Below are 16462 nucleotides of genomic sequence, written 5' to 3' on the forward strand. Positions count from 1 at the left end.
TGGCCAGAAAGTCTGGGAAACAGAACCTTCATTCAGTGGCTGATGGAAGAAGAGGCACACTCCCATGGCTAAGCACTGAGCTGAACTCAAGAAATCCAGTGACAGAGAGGGAGGACTGATGACCAAAGGCATTAAGACTGGGCTGGTTTAACCCTCAGAAACAGCTAACCTGACAAGGGTTAGCTCATTTATCCCAGGCTGGTGCCTGATAATCCAGTATGGGACTGAGGAAGACCCCCTGACTGGGGGTGTCAGTGAGGAGGCCTAGGTAATCTATTGAGCCTTGGGCAGTAGATCAGTATTCATCCCAAGTATACACATGGACTTTGGACTCCCATCCAACAATGTGAGATGCACTCTCACCCTGAACTCTTGGGGGAGGGTCTGGGCCCTGCCCTGGATGAAATGACAGACTGTGAACACCCCATGGATGGCCTCACCCTCCCTAGGGAAATGAGGGGATATTGGGGGAGTGGGGGGAAGGCACCGGAGGAGGATATGGACACGGAGAGGCAACTGGAATTGACATGTGAAGTTACCTTGTTTCTAATTTAAATTTAAATTTAAAAATAAAAAATCTTTAAAAAATATTAAAAATTATAATGAAAATACAGCACACGTGATACTGCTAACTCAGAAAACAAAGATAAATACTTCAAAAAATAAAAAATAGACCTCACAGAAATTGTAATATCATTTTACTAATGATGAATTTGACAAATTATAGGCAGAAAGTCAACCTTGGCAAAGAACGAGCAATCATCCGGGAAACAGAACCTTCATTCAATGGTTGATGGAAGAAGAGGCAGACTCCCACAGCTAAACACTGAGCTGAACTCAAGAAATCCAGTAACAGAGAGGGAGGACTGATAAGCAAAGGGGTTAAGACTGGGCGGGTTTAAACCCTAGAAACAGCTGACCTGACAAGGATTAGCTCTTGAATCCCAGACTGATGGCTGGGAATCCAGCATGGGACTGATCAAGACCCCTGAATGTGGGTGTCAGTGAGGAGGCCTAGGTAATCTATTGAGCCTTTGGTAGGAGATCAGTACTTATCCCTGGTATAAAAATGGACTTTGGACTCCCATCCAACAATGAGAGATGCACTCTCACCCTGAACTCTTGGGGGAGCGTCTGGGCCCTGCCCTGGATGAAATGACCGACTATGAACACCCCCATGGAGGGCCTCACCCTCTCTGGGGAAATGAGGGGATAATGGAGGGGTTGGTGGGAGGGTGCAGGAGGAGGGGAGGGAAAGGAAGAGGGACCTGGACCTGACATGTGAAGCAACCTTGTTTCTAATTTAAATTTAAATTAAAAAAAAACTCCAGTCGGTTTGTTATACTAGAATCATTTTACCAGCTTCTTAGATAATTAGTGAAATTTCACTGCTCCCTCCCTGGCCTCTAAGACCCTGTTAGGCTCCTTCTTGCCAGTCAACTTGCATACCTCCCTCACCTACTGCTTCACTGTTCACTCACTGGCTTTCACTTGTTAAGGGGGACCAATCATGTCCTGCCTTGGGTCTATTTATGTTTCTGAAACTTGACGGTCATAGTCTCTTCAGGAATGCACAAAGCCATACTTTCTGTAGGGGCCAGCCAAAGAAACACATTCTGAGCAGAGCCAAAGAAACCCACTTTGGCCCTGCAACCAGAAGCCTGACCCTATAAGCAGTGCCAAAGAAACACATTTTGTCCCTGGAATCAGAGAAAGTGAAAGAAATACACCCTGGCCCTAAAACTAGAGCCAAAAAGCTAAGAAGGGCCAGAGAAATAAACATACTTTGGCCCTGAAACAAGAGCCAAATCTGACCCCAACCCTTTGCAAAGAACTAACCAATCCCTGAACTGGAGATCTAGCCATCCTAAACTCAGGGATTGAAATCTGACGAATCCCCACCCTGGAAAACTCATCCCCTCCTAAGAATCCCTATGTAAATCCTGTGTCTGTTCACCTTGTGGCTGTTCTGGCTGCCTGTCTGACCTCTGCCACCCTGGCAGAGGGCAGCCACTCTCCTGGATTCTTGTCTCCCAATAAATCTCTTGAATGAGATTTGGGTGAGACCTTCTGCGGAGCAGAGTAGGACTATAACACTTTTCACTGGGGTAAACCTTCCCCTGGCAAACCGAAGTTGTCACACTGGAGGCGAACTGGAGCTGAACTGTAACAACTTGGCCAGGAAACTGGCTGATACACTGGGGAAGTCTTTCGTTGAAGCAGGGCTGTAAGCTGCCATGCTTACTGTGACCTGTGGTATTCCTTGGCTCCCGAATGCCAGAATACCTTTCTATCCAACCTGTAACACTCAGCATTCTTTAGCTCCTAAGTATCATAATCCATCCCTTTACATTACATCTGATCAGCTAAAATGCTTACACTTTCTCATCCTCTTATACTGATACAGCGATTCCTCAGAGACACATTCCCACTCATCCTATCTGATAAATTTTCTGTCTTTCTCTTTGATATTTAGCTGTTAGTCATTTTGTGTGCTTTGCTTTGGGATTCCCCAAGGTTCCATAACCTTTAGTCCTTTGTTGGTGCCTAAAATACTGAGTTAGCTTACCTGTAGAAGGGAATATATATATATATATATTATTGAAAAGTGCATGTTTGAGCCAGGCTGTACCGTCATCGTTCTTTGACTTGATGAATTTGAGCTACAGATTTTATATGCCACATAGGACACAGCCTTTTAGTACACTGGCTAGAATGTACTTTAGATACAGTAGCTGAAGTAATAAAAATCTGCCATACTACTCCTTAACATCTCATTGACTGACTTTTACTAAATACATGCATGTTAGGTGAAAAGTATCTCCAAATCAAAATGGTTGACTGTGTAAACAAGCTCTCCAGTCTTAACCAGGCCGTCAATCTTGTTCGCGTCAAGTTTCATCAAGCCTGGACTTTTCTACTTATTGTGCTGATTGCAGATATCTAAAGTTCTAAACATTGTCCTGACAACTCAATGTACCAATTTAAATAGAACCTCTCGTTCTCTGTCTCTCTCTTTGTGCATGTACATTTGCATCTGCGGGTCTGTCTGTCTGTTCATCTGTGACTTTTCAAACTAGACTTCTGGGGCTGAAGGGATTACTTAATAGTAAAATTCGTGGGCTGCTCTTCTATAAAAACTCCCAGAATGTACCAGCAGTTAACAAGCATCTGCAATTCAAGCCCTGGGTGATCTGCCACCTTCTTCTGGCTGCTGTAGGAATTGGATGCATGTGGTTTATATGTACGGGAAGGCAAAACACCAATACACATAAAAGTAAAATGTAAAAAATATGTAAATCAATCAATAAATTACTACTCCAGTACTAACAACAGAATGGGATGTAACATTAAAACACTGAAAGACATAAAAGTTATTTAATGAAGAGATGCAATGTTAAGAGTTACATACAATAAATTGTTATTTCTTTAAAAAAATTGTGGTGTGACCATGAAAAACTAAAATGGTGATACAGATGTAGTTTAAAGATCACTCTGTTGGACAGTATTTGGTTCTCAGGTAACCGTATTTTAGCCTGAATTTCCTTTCTCTTTTGTAATGTGTTTGACTCTTCCCTGGTGACATCTGTTCTGAATCAACCTATTTTCCCATTTCATTTAAAATCAGGTCAAGGTTAATCTCTAATGCTATGTTTGCTTTCTAGACATTAGTCATGAAACAGCTGATGAAAAGGTGATTTTCGGAATTGAATTTAATTCAACTTTTCTGGAGTGCATACCTAAATCCCAACAAGCCTCTGTTAAGTGGTATGTCCAGCGGTCAGGTGATGAGCATCGGGAGGAGGTAAGCAATCATCAGCAAGGATGCTGTTGTCAAACTGAAGTAAAACTATTCCTTATTAGATATGCCCCATCCTGAGTGTCGTAGAGCACTCTCCTCACTGTTCTACCAAAGAAAGGTAGGAGTTTATACCCACTAACAACAGAGGTTACAATTGGTTGGAGATAAGAACAGGGTTATTTGCTGAAAATATAGCATTGATACACATTTTTAAAATATATTCACATGTTTTTTTTCTTTCAAACTTATGTATCTTAAAGAATTTCAAGACATTTTCTAATAAGAACACAAAATTTTAATAACCATGGTAAAATTTCTAAATTTTAGCTACTACTGAGTTTAATCTAGGTCACAAAATGAAACATTTCCAGAAATATCTATTCCTGTAATATTGTATCATAAGAGTTAATTGGATAAAATTGGTCATTTGGGCATATACAGATTTTCAGATTTATGTATTTAAGTATTAAATCTTAAGTCAATGGAGAGAATTGGAATTAAAATATGTTATGAACATTTTATGACATAGATAAATCATGTATGGTACATAATTTAATGAGATTATTTTAGACGATATTATAAATCTTAGATTAGTATTGTCAATATTATGAAGCAAAAGCTACATTGTTGAATTGATTGTTATTAGGTTTTCTACTAAAGAAGAAAAAGAATCAAATGGCAGGGCTTGAGAGATAATTGAATGATTAAGAGAATCATCAAGTCTTCCAAAGGGCCCAGATTCAGTTCTCAGCACCCACTTTGGGCGGCTTACAACTGGTGCAACCCAAGTTCTAGGGGATCCCATGCCCTCTCTGACCTCTGTGGCATAACCCACCTCAGGCTCACATGTAATATTTAATAAACATATTAAATAATCTATTGATACCTTATTGACATTTACAATTTTTATATTGCACAAAAGATACTGTGATGACTGGAAGACCGAATGTGCCCCTAGTAGATACGACTTACTGTGTCATAAAGTATTCATGACATATTGCAATCACAAGTATGTGTTAAGAAAATTCACCAAAAAATAGAGCCATAAGCATCACTTATCTCTCTATTGACTGAAGCTTTTTTTGTTTTGTTTTGTTTTGTTTTTTTGTTTTTGTTTTTCGAGACAGGGTTTCTCTCTATTGTTTTGGAGGCCGGGCTGGAACTCGCTCTGTAGACCAGGCTGGCCTCAAACACACAGAGACCCGCCCGCCGCTGCCTCCTCAGTGCTTGGATTAAAGGTGTGTGCCACCAACACCCAGCTATTGACTGAAGCTTAATACATAAATACATGAAACTAGAAATTTGCATATGCCTATTGACTCTATTCTCTATGATGTTACATATCAATAAAACTTTAAGTCACTAGCCATAAATTCTAACTCAGTCAGGGAAAATACACACACAATCTTTAAGACTATCATCTATTTTTCTAATCTATCTATTTTTCTAGTACTATATCTGAAGTAGCAATGGTTATTCTACTTCAAAATACAAGCCCTTGTCCGTTATCCAAGAAATACTGAATGTTTTCTGCATCTTCAGATGTAAATTTAATTTGGTTATTCTTTTATATTTCAATGTTACATGAGTTGAAGTAATCTTTAGATTTTTATAGCTACTGGGGTGTGACTTCCCTTTCTATTAAATATAATTACTTAGAGAGTTATTTGTCCCCCATAGCAAATTAAATCTGACCTTTAGAATGAAAACTGCAGTACTGGTTGAGGTGTTCTTCCAGCTATAAGTACCCGTATTTGCCTAAGATACACCTACATTCTTCATTTTTCTGAGATTTCTATGCGTTGTTTTAATATACCTTACAGTACTATATCACATATCATGATGGTCCCATGCTCCATGAATTTCAATGGAGCAGAAACAATGTATTTATTGAATTTTGCTGAAAAGCATGCTCCCTGCAATGTTTCAACTGGTATTTTCATCTGTCTTTGCAAATGGGTAGTTTCCCATTGTCCAGGACCATGCAGTGCTGTTTCCTGAGTATAGGAACAGAGCCACATCCCGGCTGCACTTGAAGCATGTTGCCCTGCGGGATGCCTTGTGTTCCTCACTCGTAAGGTCACCAGTTGGAATCTTTCCTCTGCTCATAAAAAGCCCTGGGGATAGACCATGGTCTCCTGGGCTACTGATGCTGTCACCAGGTTATTCTGTGCCAGGAGGAGCCGATTCCTCACTGAGCAACGTCTCAGTTGGGTGCTTTCGGGAGGTCATGAGTTACTTATCTGCTGACTTTCTTATAATGCTGGTCTTGAAACTGATGGCATTTATGCTTCTGTTGAACTTTGCGGATAACTTTAATGAAGAAAAGACGCTGTCCTTCATGCCATTTGCCATACTGTTTTCTCTTGGTGGAGCTGAACGCTTTTAAAGCGTCTTCCAGTATCGGCATTTTCCATCTGTAGGTCTTTGTTTTCCTTTCGTTCTTTCTGTTATGAGAGCAAATAAATGGATTTAAGCTTGTAATAACACACAAGGAGCCATGAGACCACTTAGTGTAGACACCCATGAATGATATTTTGGGTTTATTCGGTTCCAGTACTCATCATTGCCCTGATAGTATTTTCGAGCTTCTTCTCGTGAACAGTAAGCATGCCTTTGTCTCTCCTTCATCCACAAAGATTCCACAGTAAATAACAGATGCTCTCTAAATTGCCCATATTTTCTGGTAATAAAAAAAAAGGTTCCTTTTACATCTGAATATTTGTTTTTTCTATTTAGTTAGGACAAATTCCTCAAAACAAAAGAAGTTGGAGACATTGGCCTTTATACTGTTTGATTGTCGTTTAATGTCACCATAGAGGCATATGTACCTCACAGAACCAGAGATTTTACGGTATATAAAATTTAAGAAACCTTTAGCCATTTGGAAATTGCACGCGCGCGCGCACACACACACACACACACACACACACACACACACACACAGTTCTCTTAAGAAATACTTCCTTCAATAATAGCGCATAGGAGCAACTATTGTCATACTTCTTACCTGTGTGTTTCCATTAGTTACTTTTTGTAAAGTATGTTAGGTGTCCATTGTTTGGGTTGTTAGCAGATTCACTTAAAAATATTCCCTTGGGCCATTTATACATTACAGAAGTCAATAATTTCATAGTAATACTTTAAATAGCTTAATTATATATCTTTTGTTTCTAATAGTTTTTAATATTTCTACAAAAGCTTGATATTTGATATAGGCAAATCTACTTATTACTAATTATCCTAACTACTCTGCTTAGAAACTTCTCCCACTGCCAGGCCTTGGTGGCACACGCCTTTAATCCCTACACTCAGGAGGCAGAGCAGGCAGATCACTGTGAGTTCCAGAACAGTATCCAAAACAACATAGAACAATACAGAGAAACCCTGTCTCAAAAAACAAAACAAAACAAAAGAATAAAATAAACTTCTTCCACAATGAGACACCAATATGTATTTCCAGATTGTTTTATATTTTTATATTTACATTGATTGAAAGTTAAAAAGTTATTCTAGCAGTTATACATAAATTTTGTTTCTTAAAAGAATGAGCCAATTATTTTAGTCATACCTTCTTTTGCTTTTTGCCTCAAAATGATTACTTGTTTTCTGTTATATTAATAAATATTTCATCATGTAGCATATTTGGAAAAACCTAAAAAATGCATACAATTTTGTGCTTATGTTATTTTGGCTTCTTCACATATTAAGCTAGAAGGGTATTCAATATTTCTCTTAAATACAAACACGTTTATAGACTTTCATATTTTTCATCATGAGAGTGTTCTTCCTTATTTAACACTGATTTCCCTCTGGTAATATCTTATGTTTGCTGGAGAAAGGTATATTCTTGAAGCTGTAGTTTCTTCTAAGACACAAGAAATGCGTTAGGCCCTCCAGATTCTCTTAATAAATAATAAGGTACCTCTCATCTTCACTTGCTGTTTACTTTCTGAATGTCCTTCATCATTTTTTGTCCTTCCCTTTTGAAAGGAATTGTCTTTCATTGAAGAGTTCCATTTACAATGCCAAGCATACAATCCTTGCTCGCATTAGGCAAATGGATAGCAGACTCTAACTGAAGAATGGTTTGGGATCTTAAATTTAGGGAAGTTTTGCTTAGCACTTCTAGAGTGGAGAGAGTTCCATGAATTAGGATCAGTGATCAGAAATGATGTCTTTGAGAGGAGTCCGGTTTTCTCGGCTGACTGCGTGCCATGTGATTTGGAACTGAGGATGTCTTATCCCCACACAAGATGAAAACATTATAGAGAAATAACGATCAGTAAGTGACTGTTGGCCATCTAATTAACTCCTGGGTCACAGATTTTTAATCTATAAATTGCAGGAATCTGCTCAATGTGGAAATCAAAATCTGTGTATTACAGATTCCACTGTGCTAAAACTATACTTTGAAATGTTGGAAAAGAAACAAAAATTCATTAAAGAACCTGGTAGATCTTAGGTAAATCAATGTAGCAAATAAATAAATAAATAAACCAAGCACATTTTAAGATAAAGTAGTGATAAAGTGAAGGACCATGCCCTAGGAATGAAATGCTCCGTGTTTATGGAATGTCTAGTCCCATAGGGATTGAGCTAACATGACGTGGAGTCAAGGAAACTCTGTCTCCGGACAAAGCTTCATAAATAGGATACAAAAAGAGAAGGACAAAATAGCTATAGGGTGTTGCCCAGTGTGATGAAGCTACAATCATATTTTCTTCCCGTTGGAAGACTAAAGAAAACAAGAGAAAGCACCCAAATGGAACTGTGACAGTGTCTGAGGGCCAAAATGACTGAAGCCTGAGCCACACGCAGATAGAGACCACAGAGAGGTCTTTAACATGGAGAGATGCCCCAGACTACAGCTAGCCATGTGTCATGCTGAGGGCTTCAGGGCATTTTTGGTGAAGGAAACCAGAAACTGCAAAGATGAAACCCTTTGTACAACACAGCAGCTACAGTGATGCTGATACATCACATTTTAACATCCAAATTCACCATGTGCTATTCAGGAACTAATAGGTGAGAAACACTGGGGAAGATAAATGAATCATACAAGTAAGTGACCAGACAAGAAGCCAGCATCCAAGTTCACAGATCCAGTGTTTTCAGACATACGATGGATTTATACTTTTTAAACATTTAAAGTAAAATTATTTAAAATGAAGGCTTCCGTATTCTGTGTTACATATGAAACTGCTATTCTTGTTAAGCAGTATCCCTACAGAAATATACAAATACATATCCACATTTATTCTAGGCAGGAAGCTTCTATGGTTTGAGAATTTAAGTTAATTTGAGGTTAGTTTGCACTGTGATAGCATTTTAAGATGTCATGGCTATTTGATTGTATGCAGTGGGAAAGGAAAACATATCCAGCTCACCAAACAGTCTAAGGAAAGCACACAAACAAGCAACCAAGCAAAGACCTAATGGTATGAACTCGGTGCAGTGCAAGGCAGGCCTGGAGACTATACAGCCTCATTAACCAAGGATCTGAGCTGTGACCTGCCTTTGGCCTCCACTGGTTCCCTGCCAGCTGCACTTTTCTGGCACCAAGGGTGGCTTGCCATGTACTTGTTAGTGAACTGGGCTGGTAGCCAAAGATGTTTCTTTCCCTTTTCTCATATTTCCAGAATAAGAGAGATTTTTTCCTACATACTTTTCACATAAGAATGTGGAGTATCGTCTACCCACTGTGAATAAATTTAATTTAGCTGTCTTTGTGCCTCTCTCCTTTCCATCGGCTTGCAGTCTACAGTTCTGGGACAGATGTGCAAACTGGGAATTCTTCCAGGTTTTCTTTGTTGTTGTTGTTGTTGTTCGACGTCATGCCTAACCACTCAACAATACTGCACATTTCAACAAGGCCCTTGTGTCGATAAACATGCCCAGCTATGTTGAAGATAGCTCATTACTCACACAATTTGTGAGCAGGGCTAGCTGAATATTTGCATTCCTTCTCAGTGTTCACTTCGTCAAAGGGTTGAGCATTACATTTCAGGGGAGGTTCATCCTCGCCACTGTGCCTCCTCACACTTTAAATCTCATTACTGATGTTAGATAGAGTATTTGAAGCTATGGCAATAATTCCCACCAATGTGGCAGCCCAGTATCACTTGGACAAGTAAATGACAACAGGGAAATTAGTTTTAGACAACGCTAGCTTTCACAGTACAGGCCTGTTTAGTTACAGCTCTGATGTCCAAAGTCTTCACCATGGTTTTCCAATTCAGTTTCTCATTCTCATAAACTGTGCATGCCATTTGTTTTCCTGGTGACATGAAGAATGTAGAGCCAACACCATTGTTCTCCTATCTATCACAGGTAGTACACACTCTGAGTTCTTTGATTGATTAGTGACTATTCATAAAATCTCCCTTGAAATTGTTTGTGATCCTAGGCCATTGATTTCCATCTGTAATATCGGCACATGTTGCTTCATAACATCGCTTTTATTTCATGGTTCCCCACAGCATTTCATTCTTATTTCTGCACTGGAGAGAAAAACAAATGCAGAGAAATCAGGGTATGGCCTGGGTGCCACTGTTTTAGCTGATTGCTGATTCTTTTTATTTTTATTTTTTAACCACCTTCATCTATGGCTGACAATGTCATGTCTGATGACAGAAAGTTGAAGAATATATCTTTTAGGTTCATCTAAGTAAAACTATGTGGTCTGTTTTCATTTTCTTATGGCTCTCTGTTTCTAATTTATTACCTACATTTTTTTTCAACCTGCAGTTGAAACCCGATGAAAGGATCATCAAAACAGACTATGGGCTACTGATTCGAAGTCTGCAGAAAAAGGACTCTGGGATGTATTACTGCAAAGCACAGGAGCACACTTTCATCCACACCGTGGTGAAGCTGACTTTGAATGTCATTGAGAATGAACAGATGGAAAATACCCAAAGGGCAGAGCACCAAGAGGGGCAGGTCAAGGATCTATTGGCTGAGTCACGGTTGAGATACAAAGACTACATCCAAATCCTTAGCAGCCCAAACTTCAGCCTGGACCAGTACTGTGAACAGATGTGGTACAGGGAGAAGCGGAGACAGCGCAACAAGGGCAGCCCAAAGTGGAAACACGTGCAGGAAATAAAGAAGAAACGTAATCGGCGGCATCACAGAGACCCGGATGAGCTCCATAGAGCTGTAGCTACATAGTTTTCTATTTAATTTAAAGAGAAAAGTATTTACCTGCCTGAAAAATACTGTCTTCTATCTTGTACATCCCTCATACCAATTAATACATGCCTTCTAAGGAGTGTCATTAAGGCACAGAATGATAGACTGGATAAGACTGTCTGTGGTAGATATGTGTTCATCTGGACCAGCTTTCTGAGAACAGCAAAGTCAAGAATTGTCCTCAGAATGGGAGGCTTACATTTTGAATTTAACATCATATATAGAAGTAAGCTGAACGAACATCATCAGGAAGATGCTTTATTCCCCAAGCACATCTGCTATACATGGAGTTTATCATGCAGTTGCCTATGTTCTTATAATCAGTTAAGTCATTCCATTCTAGAACTGGTGATGTTACAGGAATTGTAGGAGAGGAACAAATTAAAACAGTATGTTAGTAAGAGGAATGTTCTCAAGGATCCACCATCCCAGACTTGGACCAGGTCTGAGGATTTAGAAAGGTAACTGTTGCTTCTTTCAGGACAAGCTACATCTAGGGTGCTGCAGCAGTACTTTTATGTGAGGTTGTTAATGGTCCTATCAAGGTTCCCTGTGACTGGTCAAGAGAAACAGGTTCACAGACAGAACCTAATGCTTAACGGTATGTTCTAGAATAAAATATGCACAATTCATGTTTTAAAAACATGGGGAAATATTTTAATATATTAAGAGAGACATGGTGTTCACAATATCCCAGACGGGACTAGGAGACAGACAGAAAGAGCCATAAATTATGGCTCTGAGGAAAACTTATGTTGCATGAGAAGGCAGCAAACCACAAGCAAACTTGATAGAATGTAACGGAACTCTTTCCACTGGTGCATAACTATCTCCCACTTGTAATGTATCAGTTTAAAACAATCTAGATATAACGACCTGTTGGCAAAAGCTCAAGTGAAAGTAAAATTTGTAAAGAATTATGGGATGGCAATATTTTATTTATAACCGATGTATTTCTGTGTTCTCTTTTTTCTAAGTATTTATCATATTCTGTATATTGTTTGCATTTACATCTTTATTTGATTATATTTGAGAGAATAGGAGAAAACAATGTGTAATACATACAGAGATAAACAGATGATCAAGGTAGGGAGTGGTGAATTTTGCTGAATGATAAGTACAAAATTTTGATGACGGGAAGGGTTAAGTTAACTCTTTGACGTTCTTTTCTTCACACAAATTTTCTGAATTTCCTAGGTGCCACAATGTAGTTCAAGCAACATTGTTTTAGCAGTTTCACAACAAGTAAGTCTGCCACATGTAAAGAAAACAAACAGCATTATATAAATACTACTTGTATTTTGTTAGTATGTTTCAAATTGAACTTTCCATCTGAACATTGCTTCCATGCCAATCTCAGCACAACTCACCTTTCCTCCCTCCAGTACAAAGCCCTTTCTTAGCCTTCCTGTTTGACCTTTTCACACTCTTTATAGTGTGAAATGAACAATTAGTCACTTCCTTACAAAGAATGCGGCTTTTTAGAGAACCGATAGACCTTGCTTGCTTCTCATGCATTTTACACACTTTGGAAGAAGTCTGTGAGAAGCCTGTGTGATTAAAGACCAATGTTACAGAGTCAATCTCTTCATTCATAGTATCCTCAGGAACTTTCATTCATTTAATCTGTTCAATAACATTGGTCGCCTATCTCAAAGACATCAAACTTAGCTGTGAGGGCCGGGTAGAATAATGAGTATTTGTAGATGCTTCATGCTAAGGAAAGGGAAAAGTGAAAGAAATACTTTAATAAGTGAACCAGAATGAATTGCATCTCCAGAAGAAATACATACAAATACTTGTGCATTTGTTTGATTAGTAATAAAATACCACACAAGGGTGCTTATCTATTAGGTTTCTGGGAGTCCTACAAACTCAAAGCAACTTAAAGTGGGCATGCTTCATTTAAAAAATACTTGCAGATTGTTGTCTATCAAAAAGTAATACCCTAATATGGATGGTATTGAAAAAGCACACAAGGTTCTAACATTTGTATTGACTACAGAAAGTTAGTTTTTTCTAGATAAGAATGCCCAAACAATTTTCTAATTACTTAGTTCAAAAGCAATTCATTTCTATCCATATTCTGGAAATCTATTTTACAGCCTAGGTTTAAAATTCTGACTGCTTTGGATACAAAACTACTACTGATGAATAAAATATATTATAAAACTATTAGTAAAATAATGTTACATAATAAAAGTGGGGACTAAGGTTAAGTGTATTTTAAAGCACTAATTGTATCTAAACCCTTAGAAGAGTGCGAATGCTCTATGCTGACACAAGCAATGTTTGTCTCCTAACCACTGAGGCTGAAGAAACTCTGATGAGAAAGTAGAACATTGCTCTAAGTTTCAAATATTCAAAGACGCCAGATCTCTCATAACAGACTCTATCATACCTACTTAATCATTGTTTATATTTTTCTTTGTCTTCAATGTATGTCTTTATCTTTCCCATGTATTTTTGCTGAACTTTTATTCCAGTCATTTGTGCTGCTAAATGTAATTGTGTCCAGCTGAATTCATTTGCATTTAATTATTGGGAATTTTAAGAGTTTGTTTAGAAATGAAAAATCTAAATAATCAATTATGTAAAAATACATTTTTTTCTTTCCTAACGAGCTCAAAACTCTACATTGACATGATTGAGTAAACATTTCAGAAGAAACAATCAAATTACTTAACAAAATTCAAAATAGTCATAGAAAAATCAGCAATTAGTAGAAGCCACAACAACTCTCCAGGTATCATTGACAATTCCAGCATCTTTTGTTCAAGGTAAGACTTGCTCCCAAAAATGCTGACCATGGTATGGTAATGCATTTAGAGGTTGTTTTTTTTTTTATAACTTGACTCTTTGTATATTATTACATGCTATTTCTACCGTATTGGTGGCTTCAGCTAGAAGACAGCAAGAGTGACTGCTTTTTGAAATAACATAACCGAGACTGAGTTCCCAGGACAGCTTATGTCATTTCATTCACATGAAAAAATAAAATTAAATAAGACCATTCAATAAATAGTGATTTTTTTCTTAAACATACATCTAAGGCATAGCTCACACATTTCACTAAAAACAAAGAAAGTGAAATTGAGAATCTCCTTTCTTTGGAGTGACCATTTGTTGCCACATTTGTCAAATTTGTCACAGTGTGTTATAACTGCAAAGCCTTTGGGAAAGACGCATAGTTTTTATAAATAGAAAAATATTCTTCCCATAGCAAATTATCATAATTTTACAATTTTCATTTTGTTTGTGAGGCTGAAAAAGCATGATATTTAAAATTCCCAGAGTCTGAAAATAAAAAAAAACTAAGAGCAGAAAAATGCACAGGTATTGTAACTCTTCTTAATTATTTTGTAATATAATGTATTGATGAAAATTTTGAAACATAACTTTTTTGGGAAAGAAAATAAACTTGTCAGAATCCACAGGAAAATTTAACTCTAGCATTGTAAGTAGTTAGCAATCAGTTTTGAATCTTTCTACTATAAAACAAATGTAGTCTTGTAGCATAACAGTTAAAATTGTTAAATGTATATTTTGTTTGTATTATAATAAATATGAGCTTCAGTGTCTATTCTATTATTATAAACAATGTTATACTTACAAAAACTTTCTTTTTTGGCTTTAAATATTGTTATCAGATTTTCTATAGCAAATTGAACTTAAAAAAATAAAAGAAGATAGTCCTGAAAAAATTAGATATTTTATTTTATTTTATTTATGTAATAATTACTTTTGTGAAACAAAAACAAAATGCATTTATCCCATTTGATAAAATTATATAAGCTTAATTGTGATATAGTTTAATTTTTTTCCTGAGGGGAGCAAAATTACCACATGTAACTACTATCTTATAACTCAAAGATTAAAATACTAATCTATAATTCAATATAGATATATATTAGCCTAATTTATTAAAGAAGTTAAGGTGAGGCTTTATTATGGTTTCTTGCATTCCTTTCTAACGTGGAATACTCAAAATTTATATTTTATCTTTGCAAGTAGAAGACAGTATAACATTCCCACAAAAATCTAGAAATATGGTGTGGAAAACTATAAATTTTTGTGATGGTCCTGAAAAGGTAACACATAGTTTGTAAGATCTTTGATGTAGTCTATATATAGCAAGCTACCATAAATGAGGTAACTTGTCAGCAGAAGAATTTTTCCTCAGTGGTCTGGGTGTGGGAAGTGTAAGACATTCAAAATACTAGTAGTTTTTGCGACTGGCCGGGGCCAGTTTGCCTTCCCATTGTATTCTCCTGTGATGGGAGAGGCAAACAAGCCATTTGGTTTATGTTTTAAAAGGCACCCATTCAGTTTTCAGGACTCTACACTCTTCAGTTAACCACTTCACTGAGTTTCCTGCTTATAATACCATCAATTTGTGGTTAGATTTTTAACATCAAAGATGAGTTGAGGTGGAAGGGAACTTTTGCTATGCAGCAGAACTCCAGGTCATAGATCACGCACAAAACACTGCTGTAAATAAGAAAAAAAAAACAGAAAGAAGGCTAACAATTGAGAAAATGCAGTAGTGACTCACTGTTTGAAACATGAAGATATTTGAGTATTCTCTAGCAAGAAAAATCAAGAGTACAGTATTAAGTTGAGAATGGATAAGCTTTGTCAGACCACCAGCTGCTTGTGCTGGGTGGCATAATTTCATGGAGAAACACTTATCCAGGAGAGAAAGTTATAAATGAAGTGTCCCTTCATTAACACGGAAGTTATACAGACATAGTAGTATGCACTGTTTTTTTACACACTCTTGGAGAATGATAAAATAATGTTCATGCATAAAAATGCACATAATCTCAGAATCAAATTTCTGCAAATAACATATAACTTGGAAAAACTTCTCCATGGGGGGGAGGATAAGTATGATAGGTATTATCAAGAATGTTTATAGCAGGTTTAATTATAACAACAAGGAGAGAACAATGGAAATGTTCAGTTTCAGTGCATACAGGCATTTAAATAAGTTGTGCTGTGTCTAACAACAGAAAGATCTCAGAAACATAACTTCAAAGGAGAGGAACTCAAACATTTTTGGAATGCAAACAGAATTTTACAATTTTTATCAAGTTTAAAAAAGCAAATGATACTGCTTATGAACATTTATACTCATATGTAAATATACATATGCAAGAAGTAAACATAAAAATTTTCTGGTGAAGTTAAGCACTTAATTCAAGCCAGAGTTTCCCCTAAGATGCAAAGCAGAGGGTGAGACTATGGAAAGCTAGAGCATTTTCAGTAAAATTTCATATCCTAAAAAATGTCTAAATTCAACACAGTAAAATGTTGAAATTTGGCTACATTGGCTATTGGGTAAAAATCTATTCTGAACACAGTTCTATGTATTTGGGTAGCTCATAATAGAAAGTAGATTATACATGCAATAGGAAGGCAACAAGACAAGTAGTAGATAAGAGGTTAAAAGATCAATAA

The 16462-nt window shown here is 37.1% G+C and overlaps 1 protein-coding gene across 2 annotated transcripts in view; it reads left to right on the forward strand.

The window, feature by feature from the left end:
- Nucleotides 1-14580, forward strand: part of Sema3d (semaphorin 3D) — a 193342-nt gene extending 178762 nt beyond the window's left edge. For both annotated transcript variants that reach the window (XM_040728654.1, XM_005083585.4), the window contains 2 exons: nucleotides 3666-3805; nucleotides 10553-14580. In XM_040728654.1, coding sequence (XP_040584588.1) covers nucleotides 3666-3805; nucleotides 10553-10978 — 566 coding nt within the window. In that variant the 3' untranslated portion in view covers nucleotides 10979-14580. The remainder of the gene's footprint in view (nucleotides 1-3665; nucleotides 3806-10552) is intronic.
- The last annotated feature ends 1882 nt before the right edge of the window (nucleotides 14581-16462 follow it).

Source organism: Mesocricetus auratus, unplaced genomic scaffold (genome assembly GCF_017639785.1).
Source record: "Mesocricetus auratus isolate SY011 unplaced genomic scaffold, BCM_Maur_2.0 Super-Scaffold_100019, whole genome shotgun sequence".
Lineage (NCBI taxonomy): Eukaryota > Metazoa > Chordata > Mammalia > Rodentia > Cricetidae > Mesocricetus > Mesocricetus auratus.